At 36.6% G+C, this 24,885-nt stretch overlaps 2 protein-coding genes across 4 annotated transcripts in view; one reads left to right on the forward strand and one right to left on the reverse strand.

The window, feature by feature from the left end:
- The window catches only part of ptpn6 (protein tyrosine phosphatase non-receptor type 6), a 175,928-nt gene extending 170,092 nt beyond the window's left edge, over window positions 1-5,836 (forward strand). For 2 of the 3 annotated variants that reach the window (XM_039763759.1, XM_039763761.1), the window contains exons 14-15: window positions 5,001-5,074; window positions 5,209-5,836. In XM_039763759.1, coding sequence (XP_039619693.1) covers window positions 5,001-5,074; window positions 5,209-5,332 — 198 coding nt within the window. In that variant the 3' untranslated portion in view covers window positions 5,333-5,836. The remainder of the gene's footprint in view (window positions 1-5,000; window positions 5,075-5,208) is intronic. The other variant, XM_039763760.1, reaches the window with a different exon arrangement.
- Window positions 5,837-9,200: 3,364 nt separating this feature from the next.
- Window positions 9,201-24,885, reverse strand: part of lpcat3 (lysophosphatidylcholine acyltransferase 3) — a 43,968-nt gene continuing 28,283 nt past the window's right edge. Inside the window, exons 6-13 of the mRNA XM_039763762.1 lie at window positions 19,791-19,969; window positions 19,456-19,564; window positions 19,210-19,296; window positions 18,908-19,074; window positions 16,525-16,672; window positions 16,240-16,398; window positions 16,030-16,148; window positions 9,201-9,834 (exon numbers count right to left, since the gene is read on the reverse strand). Of these exons, the coding sequence (XP_039619696.1) occupies window positions 16,032-16,148; window positions 16,240-16,398; window positions 16,525-16,672; window positions 18,908-19,074; window positions 19,210-19,296; window positions 19,456-19,564; window positions 19,791-19,969 (966 nt within the window). The 3' untranslated portion in view covers window positions 9,201-9,834; window positions 16,030-16,031. The remainder of the gene's footprint in view (window positions 9,835-16,029; window positions 16,149-16,239; window positions 16,399-16,524; window positions 16,673-18,907; window positions 19,075-19,209; window positions 19,297-19,455; window positions 19,565-19,790; window positions 19,970-24,885) is intronic.

Below are 24,885 nucleotides of genomic sequence, written 5' to 3' on the forward strand. Positions count from 1 at the left end.
CTGCTGGTGTCACCTCAAACCATGCTAAGATGATGTTCAGCTCCTATGCCAGCGAAGTGTCACCCTCAGCGGCCTAGGAGTCGCTGGATTTATAGCTGGTGATGTGCTGGACACCCTGCCACACCTGCCTGGTGTTGTTGCTCCTCAGATGGTCCTCTATCCTCCTTCTGTACGCTGCCTTGCTTAAAGTTCACTCTGGCTACACTGTAAAATGCTCCATCCCCAGACCCGAAAGCAGTATTCCTGGCTTTCAGCAGACTCTGGACATACCTAGTCATCCAGGGCTTCCTGTTGGGATAAATCCTTATGCGTCTGTCCCTGGTGACATCGTCCGTGCAGAACCTGATGTAATCCAGGACTGCCATAGTGTGGTTCTCCAAGTCTTGGTGATCGAAAACCTCCTAGTCTGTTCTCTGGAAGCAGTCCTGCAACTGTTGGGAGGTCTATGGTAACAGTCCTGGTCATAGTGGGAGCTTGTTTCCTGAGGGGGGTGTATGATCAGACTGGCCAAGGTGTGCTAGGGGTTTAGCCCTATAGGCCTATCTGATTTTTGTGTATAGCTTGTCTAGTGTATTTACTCTGCTGGTTGCACACTTTATATGTTGATGGAATTTGGGGAGAACTGCTTTCAGATCTGCTTGATTAAAGTCCCCAGAAATGTGTGAACAGCCTCAGGATACTTGTGTTTACTGCTGATGGTGTCATGCAAAAGCCCCAGAGCCAAGCTAGCATTAGCATCTGGTGCTATGTACACAGCAGTTAGCAGTATGGCGTTGAATTCACGGGGGAGGTATATGGGTCTGCATTTAATTGTCATAAACTCCACGTCTGGAGAGCACGGTCTGGTGACTATGGTGGAATTCGTGCACCAGAGGCAGAGTGGTGGCTCTGAGGCAGGGGATCTGTGCTGGCGATCGGAAGGTTGCCAGTTCGAATCATATAAATGCCAAAAGGGACTCTGCTCTTTTGGGCCCTTGAGCAAGGCCCTTAACCTGCAATTGCGGAGAGCTTTGAGTAGTGAGAGAAGCGCTATATAAATGCAAAGAATTATTATTAGCTATTGTTCACATAAATGCACAGCTCCCTCCTCTTTTCTTACCGGAGCTGTCTGTCCTGTCTTGCTGGTGTGCTTTGTAGCCTGCTATCTCGATAGCCGTGTCCGGTATGAGTGGATTCAGCTACGTCTCCATGATCAGCAGGATGCAGCAGTCCCTGATGACCTTTTCCATTGCAGTCTGCAGCTTCCACTCATCCAGTTTGTTTGCCAGAGATTTCACCTTTGAGGAGAAAATGCTTGGAAGCAGTGGTTTGTGTGGCTGCTTCCTTAGCCTCGCTAGCATGCCGCCTCGGCACCCCCTCTTTTGTTTACGTTCTTTGCGTCGCTGCCAGCTCCTCAAAGCTGGGATTGTAATCCATGGAGAGCCCAGTGTCCGTGCGATGTCGTCCGGAATGTTGTGGATGCAGAGAAACTCTGATGTCGAGCAACTCTCGCTTCGTAAACCGATAGATAAAATATCCTGCCGGCTATACATGTGTTTATCCAGGCAGGATTATAGTGATGGGTGACTTTACTAATGCAAACCAAATCAGTGAGCTGCCCAGATATAAGAGGTAGTTAATTACCATACCAGAGACGGGAAGACTGGATCACTGTTTCTGTGCTATAAAGGATACATAAGATCTACTGTACCTCATGCACTGCTGGGTAATTCTGACCATGTTATGCTGCAGTTCCTAATCACTTATAAACAAAGGCTAAAGTTAGCTAAAACAGTAAGAAAATCTATACATTCATAGACTGATAAGTCAGTTGAATCATTTCCAGGTAAAAGAAATTGGCCAAACAATGCAATCCGATATGCTAAATGGAAACACAAAAATAAACGGGAGCTTCAGTATTCAACTAACAATGGTTCCTCTGTACGGACAACCTTTCAGTCTGTTAGGTTTTAGATTACAAAAAGACATCTCCCAGTGCTTACTCAGATTCATCCCTATCTGATAAATTTGACAAGTTTTATGGCAGATTTGAACAAGGTACTGATGATTAACAGTTCCTCTGCTTTTCCAGTTCTGAAGTGATTCTGACACCAGCCTCTTCCTTTTCTGTTAAGGAACAGAATGTGTGGAAGCGGTTTGCAACACAGAACTGCAAAAAAGTCAGCCGGTCATGATTCTGTTTCTCTTGCAACTATTAAACACTGAGCTAGGTAGCTCGCTCCCCCCTTCACTGACATCTTTAACCAGTCGCTTACAGAATGTACCATACCAGATTGCTTTAAATATTCTGTTCTTGTTTCCAATAGTGATAAAATAATCTGCCTCCATGATTACAGGCCTATTGTTACATGGGTTAGAACAAGTTGTTCATAAGAACCAATCTGACGTCTGTTACTGCTACTGATCTTGACCCTGTTTCGTTTGTATATTGACCAAATAGATCTGTGGACAATGCCATTAACTTGGGCCTTCACTTTGTGCTGGAGCATCTGGACTGTAAAGAAACTTGTGCTAAAGTAATGTTTGTAGAATTCAGTTCAACTTTTAACACCACTGTCCCTGAGCTGTTGTTAACTAAACGACAGAATTAACTGAATCCTTGTTCCTGTAAATGGATTTAAAGTTTTCTGACAAACCAGAAACAATACATTTGTGTGGGCTCCTGCCTCCAGGCCTGTTTCCATATTAGCACATGTGCCCCTCAAGGTACTCCACCCCCCCACTTTATTCTATATAAATAAATGACTGAATGTTCACTGATCCTTCAGTAACAATCATTAAGTTTGCTGATGACACCACCAGTATTGGATTAATAATGGTAACAAAACAGCTTAGAGAAAGGAGGAGTCTCATCTTGTGCCTTGGTGTGCTACCAATAACCTGATCCTCAGTACCACCAAGACAGTGGAAATGGTCAATGACTTTTGCAAAACAGCAGTTTCAACTTCTTCCACTAGAAATTAATGATTCTGCAGTCAAGATGGTGGAAATATCTGTGCATAACTATCACAAACACTCTCAGCTGGGACATTAACACCATTAAGAAGGCTCAGCAGTGGTTGTACTTTTTACCCCAACTAATATTTCCCAGCCAATCCTAGTACAATCATACAAAGCTATAATTGACAGTGTAACTACATTCTTCATTGTTGTCTGGTTTGGTTCAGCAATGCCACACTCCAAAAACAAATTACAGTGTGTTGTAAGGTCTGCTGAGATATGAACATGTGTTCCAGACCTGTATGCACCTCACATTACTAACCATGTCAAGAGGATCACCACAGACTCATCTCACCCAACTCATCACTTATTCCAAAAACTCCTCTCTAATAAACACTTAAGGTCAATTAAAACTAAAACTAACAGACACCTAAACAGTTTTTTTCCCCAGAGCCATAGTAATTTAAATTATGATGTATGATTTCGGGTGGCACTGTGGCACAGTTATCAAAGCACATGGAATAGCACTCACTATAGTTCCATTCAATGCAAACTTTATTTGAAGTGTTAAAGGCTTTTCTGATATTAATTTTAAACATTTATATGTATATTTCAATTGTCATTTGACATTTAGTATGCCAATCATTCAGTTTTCTGCTGGTGTTGTTCTCCCACATCCCCAAGATGATGCAGGGAGAAGTCAATCAATGAAACACTTTAAACTGTATTGTTAACTATATGAAATCCATAAATAATAATAAATATTAAGAAATGGTTGCAAAAGTATCAAGTACTTTATTCACATTCATATTTAATTGTTTGCTATTCAGAACGATTTATTGTTTTGTAAAACCCACCCAAATTTAGTTACAGTGATGTAAACAACTTAAACACCATCACTGTTCTAAGAAGCACTTCCCTCCCTTATAGCTCCAGCTTTATATGCCACACACTTTAACAGTTTAGCTACTGGGCCACACGGCCTGTTTTTGTTAATGTTTATATATATATATATATATATATATATATATATATATATATATATATATATATATATATATATATATATATATATATATATATATATATATATATATATATATATATATAAATAATACACGGTAGGTATTTTTTTTTTTTTACATATAGTACTTTTGATGATGAAAATGTCCCAGTAGTGTTAAGTCTGATTATTAAACATGGCTTACTAAAAATTGTAAAGTTAAATTTTCAAGTGCAGCACACTTTTGCAAAGAATGACTTTTAGGTCTATGGTGTATGGCTAATGAATCATTAATCTTCATATTTCTTTTATTTAAAGTACTACTTTTAAAAATGTATTAATAAAGCTGCATAAGAATTCACTGATGAAAAAACTTATGCAAATTATTTTATTTGCATTTGTTAAAGTTACAACTTCAGCATATTTAGCATAGAGCATTCTGCTAATAAAGCTATTCCACAAAGAAAGTTGTGCTTTGCTGTTGCTCTTAGATATATTTTAATATTAGTAGTTGAAGTAAATTAAAAGGATTGAACACTTCAGATAATCAGTATATGGATTTAAAAAAAAGTCGGTATGCTACAAATATTTTTAAACAAACTTTAATGATCTCTTATTCACAGAGTAGCTGTGCTACCTAAGATTGGTTGAAATCTAAGTAATCGACGTTGTCCTCAGCGTTAGTTAACATTTCCAGTGCACCATCTTTTGGAATGAATTTTGTAATACGTGTAGAAATGAAATGTGCTTGTGCTAAAGTAGTCATTTCAACAGGTGGCACATGTAATAAAATTCATTACTACAAATGTTTGGTGTGCCATTTGTTGGAATGACAATATATATGTTACTGTTATGCCATTTGCCTTGGGATTTGTGATATGCCACCTCCTGGAATGGCAGAGACATAGCAACTGGACAGACACATTAATGCACAGACAGTTATCCTTTCATCAAGGTGAATAGTAAGGAGTAATTAGGTCAAAATCAAGTATGCTGATAAAAGATCTGTACTCGCCCAATTAGTAATTTTTATTTTTCTTACTTTCCTTTTCATTAGAAAACAGAAACAGAGTATGGCAATTTGAAATATCCCACAGCCCAACACGGTAAAGCAAGCCGCAAATCGTCCAGGTATGTAAAGGAAGTATTCTGAAAAACCTTTGTCATATGAACTTTCCAAAAATTATGACCAACATGGCTTTAATTAATAATTATTAGAGCAAGACAGACTGACTCAGTGTGTAATAATTGTGGCTTCTTTGCAGGAACAAGGATGACACTTATGAAAATGCTGGGCTTAAGGGGGGTAAGAAAGATGATAAAATGAAGAAGCAAAAATCTGAAGAGAAGGGAAAAGCAGGAAATCCTGGTTCAGTGAGGAAGAGGTAGAATCCTCAAGGTGAGGAGCAGCACAGTAGGACCCGTTCTGGAGAGTAACACAAATGTGATGTGTGAAAGAGAACTTACTCTCTTAAAATTTTCTTTTAGATTTCATATTGATGTTCTCGCCACACAAGGAAACAACATAGCAGACAGTATAAGAAAGATGTTACTGCTTTTCCGGTTTATGTTTGCAGTTTACATGGGACAGGCAGTGCTGGCAGTCATGAAAAAAACAGGATGTCTTAGCTACTTCTGCTTAGCTATGCGCTGTTTACACATTTGCCTAAACTTGTCACATTTCTACATTACCTTGCTAATATAAATTCAATGAACAGGATGTAATAAAATTACAATTTACATTTATTTTGGTGAGTCTAAAATATATTTTCAAAAATGTGAGTGAAATCCAGAAGTACTGATGCATTGAGAAATGAAGGTTTGTTTGCTGTTTATGTATTAATGAATTTTGTTGTTTTTGTAATTTATAAATAAAAATGGACTTTGCTGCAAGTCATCTTGGTCATTACCATTACTTTAGAGCAAGGATTTGTATAGTCTGATCTATTTTAAAGAAGAATTTAGGAACTCTACATCTATCTCTATAAAAAAAATGGTGACATTTGGAAACACTCTTACCTTGAGTCATTTTACTAAAAAAAAAAGTTTCCATGAGTTGTTTAAAACTGCAGTCAACATAGCATCAGCAAAAAAAGTAAAATAAAACATTTAAAACCCACCAGAGTCAAGTTCCTGGTGTTTTGAGCATGTCATCAGCATTTTGAAAGTGTGTTTGTTGCAACAAAATAAAATAAAAACAACTTACTTTACTGAAACTTTGATCAGTAAAAATACAGTTTCTTTTGTTGGTCCTGAATGATCTGAAGTTTTCATATAAACATCATTATGATGGGCACAGTGAAGGTGAATGTGAGCTGTAGAAGAAAATAGCCAATAATTCATTAAAGACAAATACTCATCTAAAATGGGGATAGATGAGCACACTCCGCATGCGAATACAAAAGGAAAAGTTGTGTGCTTACATTTCTGGTCTACCCCTTCAGTAATGACGACACTTTCAACCAATGGCTATTAATGTCTAAACTGACTGTTAACATCCCAAGGTATATAGAGAGGGTCACATGCTAACATTTTTGGTTTAAAAAAAATCCATGCATAATATAATAAGTAACGAATGGAAAATGAGCTGTTAAACTAGAATATAGAAAATGCATCATTTGCAGAATGGAATAATGCTAAAACGACGAGGCAAGAAATGCAACACAGTGAGGTGCTAAAACGTTTATGAACTCTTCAGAAGTTTCTCGTGTTTCTGCAAAAATATGATCAAATGTTTCCATAAGTCCTAAAGGACCAGCCCAATTTAAAGAATATAAATCTAGGTTTTTCCCCTGACAGCATCTGGTCTTTACCACACAGGTTTGTGGAATTGTGTCATGCCTTGATCAAAGGAGATTTTGGAAGAATAAAGCAAAAAAATAAAAAAAAAGCTGTTGATGCTCACCAGGCTGGAAAAAGTTACAAAACCATTGTGCACAAATGGAAGAAATTAAACAACATGGTTACCCTCTCTAGGAGTAGTCAACTAACAAAGATCATTCCAAGAGCAGAACATGTCATCACAAAGAAGCTCAGAATAAGGTCTAATGAGAACACTGAACAACCATGGTGTGTTTTGTGTCCAAGAAAAATATTGGTGCCTTCCTAAAGGTGGCCAAAGACCACATGGAGAAGCCAAAAAGCTACTGGAAGAACATTGTAGGAATAGAGGACCCCAAAATAGAACTTTCTGGCTTGAATAAGAAGCGTTCTGTTCAGCAGAAAAACCAAAATTAGGGTTGCATTGCATTCTAGCATAACAATCATATCCCATCTGTGGAATATGGTGGAAGCCGTACATATCATGGCTTGGCTTACCATTATTGATGGAAGAGCATCAACAACAAGAAGTAATGAAAGAAACAAAGAGTGAGCAAGATGAGAATCCATAAGCTACTTGTAAAATGTTAAATATTATGCTGAGACTTTATGGAAGATGATACAAGTGGAGGTTTTTAAAAAAAACATAAGAGCTGGATGAAATGGCAGCCAACTTTAAGAATGTAGTTTACTGTTTTAAAACCCAGGTAAGAGAAATTAAATGATATCACACAACCATTGTGGGGAAAAAAATTTAAAATGCAGATTTTTCCTTTAATACTTCATATTATGACTTAAGAATGCCAATTTATGGAAGATAGTGCTAAATAGATCTCATATCAATCAATTACATTCAGTGACTTTGGCAATTTGAGAGATTGCAAGTTTCATTATATATAATATAGAAGTTTTAATCTTTTTAAGAAAAGACAGATACACCAGTAAGCATAGCTACATTTATTTAAAAAAATAGTCATATGCATCTCTTTCTGAATATCTTATTCACTATATAGAAAATCAGGCAGTCCTGTCAATAATTGAGAATGTCAAAGCAGAAAAAAAAAATATTATGGTGAAATACTTGAAAGGTAAATGAAATTACAAAATTTACAGAAAGGTTTATTCAGCTGTTGATACCCAACAGCTAGACCAAATGCTGCTTCATTTCTTGGCTCTTTAAGTCCGCAAGCTGGTGAAATAACAAAAGGCAAACCTTAATATCTTATGTATTACTTGACATCTTAAATTTACAAACAGTCCTTAATCCATTTTTTGTGTACACATTGAGTAGGCATCATTCCAAGAAAACAGCCTCCACATGCCCATGGGGAATAGCCATCCAACTTGATTAGCCTTGCATCTGTCTTCCCAAATGTTGGAGAAGAAAATTAGATGACACTCCAACATGTAACAATGTGTGCTTGCCTTTTATCAGGTTTCATCTACGGCATATGCAACACCGTACACTATTTATATATGCACAAATGGGACCAAGCCAGAAAAAAAACTAACAATGTCACCATGCCTGTCACAAGCATAAAAGTACCAAAATGCCATTGACCCCAAATAAGTTACTCTTATCAATATGATAAGATTGGCTTGAACAAGGCACACATGGCAGCAAGCATGGTTTTAAATGGCAGGAGTTGGCACCAAAGTAGTAAAACGGAATTCACGAAACCAGAAAAACACCAAAAACACTGGCTCATGTTCATATTTACAGACGACTTGAAGAGCTAGAAAGTTCACGGTTGTGTAATTTTTATGACAAGCTGGAAAGACATGTTTTTTTGTATTTACCCTGGTAATTAATATTAAAATGAAAATCTAACACATCCCCTTAAAAAAAAACAAAAAAAAAAAACCCAGTAGATATGTTGTGATGGGGTTCTAAAAGTAAACTACTTTAGAGGTACAAATCCTTGATTTTTATATTTAAACCGAAACATTCCCTAATCTTTGTCTTTTTATTTATTTATTTAATTATAGTTTTTTTCTGGTGAAAGTAGGTTATACACCACAGGGAGGTTTTTAATTTTTAAAGTTTTGAAGAACTATCAAGAGCTGTAATCTAATACTTGACGATAGATTAGGATTCCTATTAGCAGCAAAAGAATATACAAAGTTAACAAACCACCGACCAAACAACACTATTATCTGTTAAGCTATTTTTATATTTGCACAATTTAGGTCCAAGTCAGAGGAAGTCTGAACCCCCCGTCACAGCAGCAACAAGTCACTCGTCAGAAGTCCATTACGACCAACATGAAGTCAAACTTGACCTGAGCGCTAAATGCAGTATAGTTAATGTGGGAAAGGCAGTCTTCAACAAGTTATTATAAAATGGATTATTCGAGTACTAAAACTGTTTTCTTGGACCAAAAATGTGCAAGTTTTTTTTTCCCCATAAAAAACAGACTCAGTTTTCTGTAAAATATTAATGAAGCTAATTTATTATTTTAAAAAAATCAAAACATTTAATCTGGTAAATAAGGCAAAACACATTTTTCACAGCAGTCATTCCTTGGGTTGCTAAAAGCCAGTGGTTCTGTTCTTACTGGCTACAAGTCAGAAAGTGTTTTTTTTTTTTCCCCCATTCTCTAAACTTTGCAAAAGTGACTCACTAGTAACAATTTGTATTTTGAAAACTTGGCAGTTTGAGTTTGATCTATTTAAAAATAAATAAAAATTTTCTTAAAAAAAAAGTTACATTTAAACTTAAAATTGTATGAAAAAAGACCAGCAGAGAAGAGGAAAAAAGGTAAAAACCCCTGTAATTGGCTTCTTGTGAAATATATTAAATTAAAAAAAAAAAAAACTTGACATCTGTTATTTTCTTCTACTTTTTTGTATTTTGCAATAAAAAAAATTGAAAAGATTTATCAAAGTTGGTGGAAAAGTTTGTTTCGCATAAAAACTTCAAAAACAGCAAAAGGCAATTGTTTTTAACCAATGTAGGTAATCCAGCATGTTTGTTGGAAACTGTACATGTAGTTGGTGATTTTGCATCCTGCCAGTCGTCTGTTCCTTGTACACTCCTGAGGATGGGTATAAATAATGCCCAACGTACTCTAGAAGAAAATTAAAGATTACACTTTAAACAAGTCAAGCAAAACGAACACGGCGAACACAAAAGAATATCCAGTAATCACTTTAGTCAGCCGGCACACCAAAATATGTCTGACCCTGTCTATTAGGGTTGTGGCGATACCAGAGTTTCAAACTTGGACACAATACTTACTGAAGTTAGACACCCAATACAGAACATGATGTAACTCAATAAAAATGCATCTACATCGCAATTCTCTATGCATTAAAATCTTAACATTAATGAAAACACATATAAATTTTACTCTTTAAATGCAAATACTTCCAGGTTGTACAACCTTTAGGAACAGTAAAGTTCTGTAAACAGTAAAATGTACAGCGATAAATAATGTTACTGAGGAAGTACAATGAAATGTTACAAATGTCATTAAATGGTAAATTGAATAAATATTGCAATATTTTTGTAAATTGTATACATAAAAATATTAAAACAAAAGTTAAATAAAACATTCAATTAAAAAGAACATTAATGTGGTCTTTTGTACAGTTGTTCAGAAAGTAGCACACAAACAGACTACTAACACAAACGCTTTGCATAAATGTGAACAGTGCACAATGCATTTTTACAAAGTATAGAGAAAATATTGTAATTGTCCAAAACGTCTATGTCGATATTTTGATGAATCTCGATGTTTTAAACCTTCCAAGTCCGAAAATACCATTTTTGGAATTATGTCTGTGTGTGTAACTTGTGTACGCTTTCACTTAGGTGAACCAAATTTTGCATACAAGTATTAGGTACAAAACGTAGATGTCTATCAACTTTTGGGCCATTTCCGCTAACCACAAGTGGTACTTTACCTGAACACATACTCGATTTTCTTTTTCTCATTCATGCAGCTGCAGAGTCGGATTGATTCAACTTTACTTTTATAATAATTGTTCAATAAATGATTAGTTTTATTTGTTGTGGATGGTTCTTTAATGTACATAATATAAAAATCTAATCATTGTCTTGCAGTTTACTCCTCAAATATCCATCCCCATATCCGAGTACTGTATATGAGAAAGAATAGGGAACACCATGTCCGATTTTTTTGTAAATAAATGACAATGTCTTTGTGACTTCCAAACTTTTTGCAGGAAAGACTAGCATTTCAATGTGCTTTTCAATGAGACATGCTTCTGTTGGGCTATAAATGAGCTCTGATGTACTAAATACACATTATCACGCATAGCTGGAGGTTTATGAGCACATGAAGAGGTTGTGCCACTATTTATGCAGTTGAGGACTGCAAAGTTACAACGCCTCACACTACACAGCTGAAGTGATAAAATATTTTAAATTTGTATGTAATGAAATAAGAGTTATGCACTGCCACAGCAGACTTTGTGGCAAGGGTTTATAAAGTGAGTGAGTGACGGAGCTTTATTGCTAAGAAGTATTGCCTCAGAATGAACAGCAAAAAAAACAGTTACATGCAGGTAAAAATAATTGAAGACCGCTGTCTTAATGCATGAAATGTTTAATTAACTACAAAAACTGTTTTAACCTGTACAAATAAACACTGCATACCTTTTCAAAAGTTTACAGGTTTATACTTATAAATGTTTCTATTATATAAAAAAGTGAAACCTCTAAAAAAAAATCTTTGTATTGACTTGCTTGCAATTCTTGCATTGAGGCTTGCATGTATCTTGTGTTTTTTGTTTCCATCCCCATTTGCTACAAAGCTAATGTTTTTTCAGCCCCGACAGCAGCTGCCCTGTCAGTTAAGCACGCTTTTGTAAGCTCCAACAGGACTAAATCTTAAGGTGTTAGTGATTGGAAACAGGGCTGCAGCTCGAGTCATGGCGAACTAGAAGAGCACTTGTAATTTAAGCTGTAAATTTGATAAAAAAAAGACTTTAATTAGATTACTTTTCATTTTCACAGTAATTACAAATATAAAGACACAAAGTAAATCACTATGTGACTATTCACCTTCTTTAATAAGTCACACCAAAATCGCTAATGGTGCAATCACATAGTTCAGTAGAGATCACCCCTGGGCTTTCAAATAAACGTAGCATAAATGCACTTGTTGTCTGTAAGTCCAATTTAAGGTGGATGGGTAAGTATCAAGGCCTAACCTATACAATCGGTGCGTTTACATGCACACACAACACCAGGTTAAGGTGAATAACCCAGTTAAGTCAAAAGTCTGGTGTCTTAAACATGGGTGAGTAATTCTCTGGAGTTCTCCTTTATCAAAATGCTCCAATTCGAAGCATGACACCTTTGATAATTTTTTTGCATTTTATAAATATTTCAAACTGATGCTTTAACAGGTTTCCACTACTGGATTGCACACAACTCACTCTTTTGCGCTTAGCTGTGCGATTAACCTTTCAAAAGACCTGGCACGTGTGCTTCTCGCTTTACTCCCAGTGCTGCAGGAATAATAATGATGCAGGTAGCATTTTGACTTTAATACAATACTGCGTTAGATTACTCATACTTAGGGTCACGTAATGTTAAAAGTGTAATGTACATTTTACTGTGCTGCTCTCAAGATGTATTCCTCAGTTTGTCATTGTACAATCAGCACATCAACATAAATTTAGGTATTTCTGAAATATTGAAGAAATAACATTTGTCTTTGGAAATTAATTTTGTGGACACTTCTACCCATGGCTGCTGAAAACTGTATGAAGCAAATACGTGCAGGCTGACAGAATGCAATGGACATATGTAGACTACAAAATTCCCTAACAGTAACCCTGCTAAGGGTTTATGTGGCAGCATAATCTTGTTAATCGTGGAGAAATCTACCTCAGTTAAGCAGGTTTCTCAGGGGCCAACAATCCAATTTCTCTAACCCAGGGGTCTCCAACATGTCGCTTGCAAGCTACCAGTAGCTCGCAACCCCTTTTCCAAGTAGCTCCCCAAAGGATTAATGAATCCTACATAAATTTGAAAACTTGATTAGTCACATTAGGGTGGACAATCTTTCCAAAAAAATCATATCACGATCCTTTTAACACAAAAATCATGATCCACAATCTGAATTGCAATCTATCTTTTCAATGTAGTATACACTTAAGAGAATATCCGGACTCAAACTCATCAAGACCTAAGTAACACTATTTTAAATAACAAACAAAGTTGAATTCAATTATTCTCTCATTCACTAGCTAAGCAGAGTTAAGGAACTGCAAGTGAGTGAGGAGAACAAGCCTGACAGATTGATTAACATTTAAATGACTGTATAAGAGTGAACCTAAGTGGCTACACTCCACCATACACCTCTCTCGTTGACTCCATGCAGTGCCAGTCCTCTCACTAACTAAAAAACACATCACACGTGCTAACTGGACACGTGAATACTCTTGTGAAGTGAAACAGTTACATGTAACAAAATGAGAAATGAATAAGTCATATCTGTGCATTCGTAATTGCATTGTTTTGTTTTGAAAGCATTCATGTTTTAATTCAATAGTGTGAGATACACTAGAAAAAGCATACAGACATAGAAAATGCATTTGCAGGTGAACTAGATATTTTTTGTGATGTTTTAATGCAAAATGTGAGTTGTGGACACCAACATTTACAAAATGTTCAGGCAAAACAAGTTTGTTTGGGTTGAAATAAGCTATGAGAATAAACGTTACAAAACATGAGTAGCTCTCAGCCATTTTTATTTTGTAAAAGTAGCTCTCGGGGGGAAAAAAAGATTGAAAAACCCTTGCTCTAACCAGAATAAGGGTTTACATGCAATTTTTATGGTTTCTGTGAATACTGTATATACTTGCGTGTAAGTCGGGTTTTGATACCCAAAAAAAAAAAAAAATCATACAGTCCCGATCAAAAGTTTAAGACCACTTGAAAAATGGCAAAAAATCATATTTTGCATGGTTGGATCTTAACAAGGTTCCAAGTAGAGCTTCAACAAGCAACAAGAAGAAATGGGAGTGAGACAAAACATTTGTTGAGCATTCAATTAACTGAAAATAACGATTAAATTGAAACAGGCTGTTTTACAGCTGATCAAGATTTTAGGACCACATGCCTTTAAAAGGCCAAATCTGTGCAAAGATGTGGATTCATTGTCATTTTCTGTCAGGTAGTCATACATTCTGATGGCAATGGCAAAAAAACTCTCCCTTTTTGAACATGGTTGTTGAACTGCATAAGCAGGGTCTCTTACAGCGCATCATAGCTGCTGAGGTAGGACGCAGTATGACAGTCATTTGGAATTTCTTAAATGATCCTGAGGGTTATGGAACAAAAAAGTCAAGTGGAAGACCCAAAAAAATTTCACCAGCACTGAGCCGGAGGATCCAATTGGATGTCCGTCAAGACACTTGATGATCCTCGACCCAAATTAAGGCCGTTACTGGTGCTGACTGCAGCCCCATAACCATCAGACGGCATCTGAGACTGAAGGGCTTCAAAAACAAAAAACGTATTCAAAGACCTTGTCACGTTGAACGCCACAGAACTGCTCGTTTGGAATTTGGAAGAGAGCACAAAACATGGGACATTCAAAAGGTGGAAGAAAGTTTTATTCTCTGATGAGAAAATATTTAACCTTGATGGTCCTGATGGTTTCCAACGTTACTGGCATGACAAGCAGATCCCACCTGAGATGTTTTCTACGCGCCACAGTGGAGGGGGCGCCATAATGGTCTGGGGTGCTTTTTCTTTCAGTGGAACAATGGAGCTTCAGGAAGTGCAGGGGCATCAAACGGCCGCTGGCTATGTCCAGATGTCGCAGAGAGCATTCCTCATGACCGAGGGCCCTCGTCTGTGTGGCAACAACTGGGTTTTTCAACAGGACAACGCTACAGTACACAATGCCCGCAGGACAAGGGACTTCTTCCAGAAGAATAACATCACTCTTTTGGCCCATCCTGCTTGTTCCCCTGATCTAAATCCAATCGAGAACATTTGGGAATTGATGGCAAGGGAAGTTTACAAAAATGGACAACAGTTCCAGACTGTAGATGCCCTTCATGCGGCCGTCTTCACCACTTGGAGAAATGTTCCCACTCACCTCATGGAAACGCTTACATCAAGCATGCCGCAACGAATTTTTGAAGTGATCAACAATAACGGTGGAGCTACTCAGTACTGAGTTCATGTTTGGAAGTTTGATTTCTGTTTTGGGGGGGTTTACGAGTTTTTTTTAGAGGTGTGGTCCTAAACTTTTGATCAGCTGTAAAACAGCCTGTATCAGTTTAATTGTTGTTTTCATTAAATTGCATGCTTTAAAAATGTTTTGTCTCACTCCCATTTCTTCTTGTTGCATGTTGAAGCTCTACTTGGAACCTTGTTAAGATCCAACCATGCAAAATATGATTTTTTGCCATTTTCAAGTGGTTTTAAACTTTTGATCGGGACTGTAAAATCAGACCCAGACTTATACGCCTGTTCAAAAATACATTTATTTATTTATTTTTTTTTAACATCTTCTTGCTTCTATCAATCTCGCATCAGTTTCTCAGACACATCAAATTTTGTTGCAACAGCAGAGTTACCAATTTCTTTTGAATCTTCAACGACTTAATTTAAAACCAACTTCATATTTTCTTCTGATTGAATGCTTCAACGTAAATAAGGGATCCTCTTACAATAAAGTTGTAGGAGGGTGTGAGATACAAAAAACAGTGCAAACGTCACTTCGGAATAGTTTGGATATTACAGTGTGGTCATTTAGGCACAATACATAGAATAAAACGGCAGTGTGCTCTGTGGTTACAGTCTCACGTGAGCGTTAGCATATCATAATCTCTTGGACCAATAGCATGAGTTTTCTGCATTCGACTTATACGACTGACATTATAAAATACCGGAAATTATGCAGTAAAATCAAGCCCCGACTTATCCACAGGAGAACTTACCGTATATACTCACGTTTATTTGTCAGCCATTGTGAAATATTTAACCACCACACAGAAAACAAAATCCAACATTACCTCTAAAGCTGAACACAAACAAATATACTGTGTTAAATTTGCTCTGTAAATGTAATTCCTGTGTTTTCCGATATTCTTTTGCCTTTTAATGTTATCTAAAACAACTGTGTTGCTAAAGAGGATATTTTTTCAAAAATTATCAGGATTCTTTAACTATGTTGGTAAAAAAAAGGCCCGTGGACACCTCATATGTATTCATCGTATTACCAGAAAAAATAATTATGAACAGAGAGGCACACTAACAGAGGAATACTTACCATTATTGGGACTTGTTCTCTTTAATTTTCTTTGGCACCAAGACACGGCGCAGGAATGGCGTAGCAAAAAGTAAAACAAGAAAGAAGATGTGTCCGCAGTAATATACAGAAGAATATACCTAGAAATCAAAGTAGGAATATCATCAAAACTCATGTTTTAGACAACTACAACATCATTAAACCCATTTTTAAACATGTAGTATCACTCACTTTTGACCATTTCTCCCACGTAAAGAGACAAAAGGCCACCAATGGGTAACCCATGAACAGCCAATGAATCAACTGCTGTACAACATACAGTATGGGTCTAAGAAACAAATTCTGTGTGAGTGTGGCCAGGGTTGGACTGTCTTTAATCAGTGCTTCTACCTACATTGCAAAGGTTAGGACAAAAAAAAACAAAAAAAAAACATTAAGCAAATCCTGTATAACAAATAGAAAACTAAACTTCTGAAAAGAAAACAAAAGTAATTCAGAAAAGCATAAGAGACAAACCTGTCTTTCAACTGTAACTATGAGAAATTCCATGGAAAAACAAAGAACGTATCCTGAATGTAAACCATGCCAAATAGCAAGGAAGAAGAGTGCAGCAGCTTGGGAAAACATTTTGTTACCCAAGAACTTGAGGCGCTTGAATACCTGTCTGAAATGATAAATATATAATGTAAGAATGAAGTCCACTCCACAAAGAAAGAAACACTTGTCAGCTAGTGGAAGAGCAGATAAAAATACCTAAAATACATTATCTTACTGAAAAAGAGACAAAGTTAATAGGAAACAAAAGTGAAGACTTCTAGTTGAACATTTAATGCTTGATTATATGCTTTTACTTAAATAAAATAAATAAATGAACAAACAAACACAGGTTCAGTCAGTAACTCCTGGCACCACCAGCAAGACTTTCACGTAATTACAAGTATCTATATATTTACCTGCTGTTTTTTCCCTTCAGGAATTGAATACTGGCTTAATATAAGCGTGTGGTAACAAAAAAAAAAAACCTGAATTATGGAGAAAAACTATGCAGAAGTGGAGAGGAACATGCATACTATAGACAGATGGCGACCAAGCTGAGATTATTCAAATTTGGTTGCTTTTTGCTCACAATTCGAGACTGACATTCAAACTGAATGAAAATTTTTAAATGTTCTGCTCATTGATACGCTAGGCTTCAAAATGAAGTTTACACAGGACATCAAATGGTGTTAAACTATAGGGAAGGAACACGCTTCTTAAAATAGCAAATGCATAATTAAGGCTCAACATTACTTTGGTTGTAGATTTATCTATCCATTCATCAAGTCAATTTTCTAAACAGTTTCGAATGAATGATGAAAAACACAAAAATGAATGATCATGTTTACAGGGTTACCATCTCAAATATTCATTTATAAAATAATGTAGAAATAGGCAATTAAAAAAATAAAGAAATAATGTATTAATTAAATTTACCCTTATTAATTCTGTATAGGACATAACTAACTTTAATGTAAGCCACTACAATTTCTGTTATTGGTAAACTCAACAATTTAAAAAAAAGTGCACCACCCAGTGATCATTTTTGAGATATATTTTGAGCTTAACTGTGAAGAGCTATTTCGGTCATAAACTTTTTAGTATAAGCATTCTAAAATCACTTATATGCTAATAAAAAGAGGTGTATCTAAAATAGCCTATCAATAATAATTTGGATAAAGAAATCTGGTTTACTTTAATGATGAATGGGGGTAAATGTGGAGGAAGAGACAACTGGAGCTCAGAGACTACTGAAGAAAACTGTGTTTTAAACCTTGATTTTGACAGCGTTTTTTAGATTAACTGATTTTATGTCCTAAATGTGCACTAGATTTTATGGGTTATTTATTTATGGAAGATTTTGCACTGCAATTTTATTGAAAACTAGGGGGCTTTGCCCCCTGCTCGCTTCGCTCACCAACCCCTTTGCCCCTGCCAGCACTAGGCACCATTGTTAAGTGGGGTGCTGAACGCACCCCAAGGAGACACGGCCACTCCTCTGAAGCCACTCTTAAACAGTGATACAATTGGAAAGCAATAGTTTTTTTTTTTTTTTAAATCTCCTCTTTGCTCGATCAGCTGCTGGACTGCTGCGTGATCTGCACTTCACTCGACTAACCCCCCACTATGCGCCATTCTGAAAGGGTGAGCTGAATCCGCCCCAAGGAGACGTGGTCACTGCTCCGAACAGTGATACAATGGGGACACAAATAACAGTTGCTTTTTAATATCAACTTTGCTTGATCAGCTGCTGCCGAGCCATGTGATCTGCATTTCAAGCAGCGCTTTAAACCCTTAAAAGCCTGTACAGATGTCCTTTTGTCTCATTGCCTTGTCTCTATCTCATCCAGACATCCTCAAACACTATTCGATCTCTTTTCGCTGTTCCGTTATTTCACCAAGTAATATTTTCTGTTTGTGCTAATGCAATCTTTACTCTCCTTTTTTTTTTGAGACTCAAATTTTCCTACTTCCATTATCTCTAACCTGCTCTGCATGTGTATCACAGGACTTGCTTCCAAAGGATGTAAGCGTGACGTGACCGTCTCACGTGACATGAAAGTGTCTCTCTTCAAGAGATCACATCTCAAACACAAGGGTTTTTTTTTTATAATAGAGAGACTGCTTTGTTTTGGAATAAACATACTAGGCACTTTGTACGGAATCTTGTTGCTTGCGTTCTCATTGCACTATTCAATCCTCAGTATATATTACTATCAATATCCCAGGAGGCAGAAAATGCCAAGGCTACAAGCTCCTGGGGAATCACATATGTATGGTAAAGTATGATATACATGTTCTTAGGTTTAGAGACAAATATGCCTACATATATTAAAATCAAGTTAAGGAAAGTTCCACTCACCTTGCTACCCAAGCATTAGTGTTGATGTTAAATGAGGCAATGGTCCCAGTGAACAATGGTGTGGTCTCATATTGCCACACTTTCATGTTGGCACAGGCATCCCACAAAACCACACCAGCAGAGTCATGGCCATTATATCCAAGGCCTGATAGGATGCAGACTCCTTCCTGTCAAGAAGAATACAAACCACTGACTACAATCCTAAAAAGTCACTCTGAAATCAGGGCACTATGATGCTATGGACAACAGATGCTAGAAAAGAAAATATATTATTTAAAAAAACAAAAAACAAATAGACTCACCGCAATTAACCAGCAGCTAACATATTTATATAATGTCACTTTGCCCCAGATTAGAATGTAAAGACAACGGTACCAAAAAGGTTGGTTCTGCAGCAAAGAAAAATAGCAATAATAATAATAATAATAATAGTTAGTAAAAAAACACCTGCAATGTTAAAGTATGTTTATTACAAAAATGTTTCAAGGAAACTTCAAATAATACAATTTAAATATATATAAGTGCTGAAAAACTTTTGTCATACTTACTGCATAATCATCAGAAAGCATGTAGCTATCAGTAAGGTACGGACTTCCAATAGTGTAGATAGCTAAGCAGACCAGGCCAAGAGAAAACCTCCGTATTGCTGGAACTATGCTGCAGGCAGAAATAGGAAACATTTCCATTGGAGTATATTTGCTACTAGCACAACAACCAGATGTCAACCGAAGTTCAAGAATGTCGTACAAGGTTAACTCCTCAGTTGGTCCATTATCAAACACTGTTCTGTCGTTGCCAAAAATATCATTCCCAAGGTATTCCCCAGTACATATCTTAGTGTCATATTCATGTAATTTCCTCCCTTCATACCAAAAAAACTTACCTGTTGGGGGGTTGTCCCGGGCAATCAGTAAGCTCTCCAGCTACCAGCCGCTGATAGCTGCGCAAGGTAAACTGAGGTCCCACCAAAAATCCCCCATAGAAATAGGCAAACCCACACACCTCTGAAAATGAGGGGACGTGTCGCAGTGCAGACACCTTCTGCTCTGCGTTAAGTTTCCCCTGACAAAACACAAAAGAAAAGCTGATAAGTGGTACAAGAGGTGGCTTCTCTTTCATTTATCTTTATTACATGAATTTTTCACTGTATATTTTCTTACTTTCAATTAAACTCCAAAAGAATATGGGCTTTTTTGCAAGCCAAATTCTGATAATCTGTTTATGTTACAAGCTTCTGTAATTCTTATCATTAATAAGCCTGTTTCAAAAAAAAAAAATTAAAAACAAACCATTACAATACAGTACTTTAATATATAGTGCATGAATTGCTCCTTAAACTTCCTCATCATAATTTTCACATTGTTTCATGCAATTTATGATGAAAAATGGAACAGAACCAAAATAATGTTTTGTATGCTATGATTTCAGAAAAAAATCAATTTTATAAATATTGATTGCTCGATATTCTTCTGCATAAAAACCAAATTCAATATATAAAACAGTTTCTTTCAGTGATCTATAGCCAAAAAAGCCTTTGTCACAGAAAACAAATCAGATTTGCTCTGGTGCCTTCTTAATAAACCATTTGAACTGATGTGTGCAACTCTAAAGCACAGGCAAAAATACACCAACTCAGGAACTTCAAAAGAATTTCAGAACAGACGTTTTTTCCAAGGTATCAAGAGTTTGAGAAACTTTATGGCAATACCAGCTCCCTATGAACTGGTACCAATAAGAAAAGAGTCTCAACCAGGCCATCCTTTCAATGTTGGCATCTATCAGTAACAGAAACTGCTCAGAATGATAACCGCATACACCAAATGCACAGTAAATAAACAATTGTCTGAAACTATTAACTGTTTGCAATTTTAGAGTTTACTCCATAAATATCTCCTATATACCAAGGATAGGGAAAAAAACTATGTTATACCATGAAGTATTTGACATGGAAAAACTGGGAAACTCTGTACAAAAGTGGAAGGTTTTAGCTGAACCTTTTGGCTAAAGGAAAGACAATGCCTGAACAAACGTCATTCGTACAGTAAAGACACAATGATGGCATTATGTATGAGATAACTGTACCAGTGGTACAGTGAAACTTTTGAAGACAGATGGGGGAAAAAGTGGAAAATTCTTATCCAAGAAAAACTAAAGTACTTGCCAAAGATTTGGGACATGTTTTACCAAGCAGAGTAAGCTATTGAACGGATCAAGGGAAAAATTGAAATGGAAAACTTTTGGTAATATTTGAAAACTGAATTCTATAGAAAATCTCCAGCCAATATGAATGAAGTAGCAAAAATGACATTTAGTTGCTATTTGACTCCAAAGCTGGTATATACTTACTCTAAATTAAATTATGGCTATTGCTGCTGCAAAAGATGCTTCCATCAAATATTTTATCAGAGGAGGGAAGAAAACCGTTTAAAATTCTTAATTGTAGTTTATTAAATATTGCTTCATAATTTGATGGGTTAGCTATGTGAAAAGAAAAATCATACTGTAATGGGCTCTGAACTGTATTTTTAGGCAGAAGGATAAGAAATATGTACATTTTTATGGACCATCTTCAATACTATAATGTAATATATCCCTACAAACCTGACCTGTGAAGCAGGATAAAAAAAATTAATAAATATAATACAATATACACTTGCTAAATTGCCAAGAAAGCAAGTAAGGCACTTTTTAGTGTGAAAACTACCAGCTATGCCAATTAAAAACATCTCATCCCAGCAGGCAGTATCTTTAACCACCCACTATAACCTTGACCACAACTCTGCATTAATTTGGGAGTTTCAGTTGTATTTTTTCTCTTAAAGTTTTATATTTTCCAGACACTGGTCTTAGTGAAGCCCATAAAGTTAAAAGGCTGATTAGACTTAATCAGACTTGACGTTTTCAGCTTATTCTTAGGAAATTACAATGGAGTGTTGTACTGCCTCCAACATTTTTTTGGGTTTACTTCCACTGGGTCACATTAAATACACTTTGCCTGAATTATCAAAATACATAATCTGCTATGGAGAGCGTATATAATCATTTACAGGACACTCATTTTGGAGTACATCAACTACAATGAAGTAATACATTCATTAATCACAGCACATGACCATAGGTGATGGTTGTAATAAAGACTAGTACATGTTTTTTTCAAAACTTAACTCTAGTTTTACTACAATATTTTGAGTTTACAGGGGCTTTAGAAATTATTCAGACACCTACATTTTCTGCCCTCCTTATTGTATTGTAGATTTCATACATTTGACATTTTTGCCCATCAGTCTACACTAAATAACCTATAATGACAAAGTGGAAACATGTTTTCGGGAAAGGTTTGCAAAGTTATTAAAAATACCATACCATTTCATTTTCTAAGTCAGCTTAATCCTGAGGAGGGATTTATTAAAAATCAAAAAGTGAAATTTAGCATTCCTGTAAGTATTCAGACCCATTGCTCTGACATTCCAAATTGTGGTCAGGTATATTTTCCTTTGCTTAAATTATCCTCAAGAGGTGTCTAGAACTTGATATGAGTCCACCTGTGGCAAATTAAATTTATTAGATATAGCTCAGAAAGGTAAACAACTGTGTATATAAGGTCTCACCATTTACAATCCATGTCAGGACAAAAACCAAGCCATGAAGCCCATGTAGACCTTCACAATAAAACTGGTCACCTCTCGGACCAAGGCCACAAGGCCCAATGTGCACTGTAACAGTTTCAGAATTCCTCTGCTTCTGAGATGTGTCAGACAGGATCACCATCTAATGAGCACTCCGTCATTTAGATGGAAGCCACTCTTTGAGCAAAATCATATGAAAGCCCACTTGAAGTTTACCAAATGGCATTATAAGACTCTGGGATCATAGGGAAAACAATTCTTTGGTCAGATGAGACAAAAAAAAAAAAAAAAGAACTTTTTGGGTAGAACTCCAAAAGATAATCTGTCAATGACCGGGCACTGCTCATCACCTGCCTAATATATTTATAGTGAAGCATGGTGGTTACAGCATCATCCTAAAGGACATGAAAACTGGTCAGAATTGAGGGAAGAATAAACACCATCAAATACGGAGGCAACAGATCACCTTTCAGCATAACAAACACCTGAAACGTTCAGTCAAAACAATGGTGGAGTGGCTTCAAAACAAGTCTCTACCGGTCCTGGAGTGGCGCAGCCAAAGCCCAGACTTAAACCCCATACAGCATCTTTTGAGAAACCTGAAGATGGCACTTTACAGATGTTTCCTATCCAATCTAACAGAGCTTCAGATGATTTGTCTGGAATGATGAAATTAACTGCCAAAGTCCAGGTGCAAAATTTGGAGAGACATACCCAGGAAGACTAAAAGCTGTCATTGATACTAAACAGCCAAAGTACTGAATTAAGAGCACCATACTTAATGAGGTATCAGTTTTTGATTTTTAATAAATTTGGAAACCTTACTGAAAATGTTTTCACTTTCTCATTATGGGCTATTGACAACAGATTAATGGGCAAAAGTGGCAAATGTATCTATTTAAAATTAAATGTGCAACACAAAGTGTGCAGAAAGTGAAGGGGACTGAACACTTTCTAAATCTACTGTATACAGTGATCCCTCGCTATATCGCGCTTCGACTTTCACGGCTTCTTTTAATTGTGAGATGGAACTTTCTTCTCTGTCTTGTCATGGAGCACAGTTTAAACTTTTGACTAAAGGGCGTTATTTCATGTCTAGAGGGCTCTAATAATGTTAAAAAAACGTATTTAGAAAGTCGTAAACAGGTTCTCTATGCTCTAACTGCGAAAATATTAGATTTATAAATAAAGAATCCTACTTCGTGGAAATTCATTTATCTGTCTGGAGCGGATTAACCGTGATAAACGAGGGTTTACTGTATACAGTGGTATGAAAAACTATTTACCCCTTCCTGATTTCTTATTCTTTTGCATGTTTGTCACACAAAATGTTTCTGATCAACACACACATTTAACCATTAGTCAAATATAACACAAGTAAACACAAAATGCAGTTTTTAAATGATGGTTATTATTATTTAGGGAGAAAAAAATCCAAACCTACATGGCCCTGTGTGAAAAGTATTTGCCCCCTTGTTAAAAAATAACCTAACTGTGGTGTATCACACCTGAGTTTAATTTCCGTAGCCACCCCCAGGCCTGATTACTGCCACACCTGTTTTCAATCAAGAAATCACTTAAATAGGAGCTGACTGACACAGAGAAGTAGACCAAAAGCACCTCAAAAGCTAGACATCATGCCAAGATCCAAAAAAATTCAGGAACAAATGAGAACAGACGTAATTGAGATCTATCAGTCTGGTAAAGGTTATAAAGCCATTTCTAAAGCTTTGGGACTCCAGCGAAACACAGTGAGAGCCATTATCCACAAATGGCAAAAACATGGAACAGTGGTGAACCTTCCCAGGAGTGGCCGGCCGACCACAATTACCCCAAGAGCGCAGAGACGACTCATCCGAGAGGTCACAAAGACCCCAGGGCAACGTCTAAAGAACTGCAGGCCTCACTTGCCTCAATTAAGGTCAGTGTTCACGACTCCACCATAAGAAAGAGACTGGGCAAAAACGGCCTGCATGGCAGATTGCCAAGACGCAAACCACTGTTAAGCAAAAAAAAACATTAGGGCTCGTCTCAATTTTGCTAAGAAACATCTCAATGATTGTCAAGACTTTTGGGAAAATACCTTGTGGACTGATGAGACAAAAGTTGAACTTTTTGGAAGGCAAATGTCCCGTTACATCTGGCATAAAAGGAACACAGCATTTCAGAAAAAGAACATCATACCAACAGTAAAATATGGTGGTGGTAGTGTGATGGTCTGGGGTTGTTTTGCTGCTTCAGGACCTGGAAGGCTTGCTGTGATAGATGGAACCATGAATTCTACTGTCTACCAAAAAATCCTGAAGGAGAATGTCCGGCCATCTGTTCGTCAATTCAAGCTGAAGTGATCTT

The sequence above is a fragment of the Polypterus senegalus genome, chromosome 9 (genome assembly GCF_016835505.1).
Source record: "Polypterus senegalus isolate Bchr_013 chromosome 9, ASM1683550v1, whole genome shotgun sequence".
NCBI classification, from domain to species: Eukaryota; Metazoa; Chordata; class Cladistia; order Polypteriformes; family Polypteridae; genus Polypterus; species Polypterus senegalus.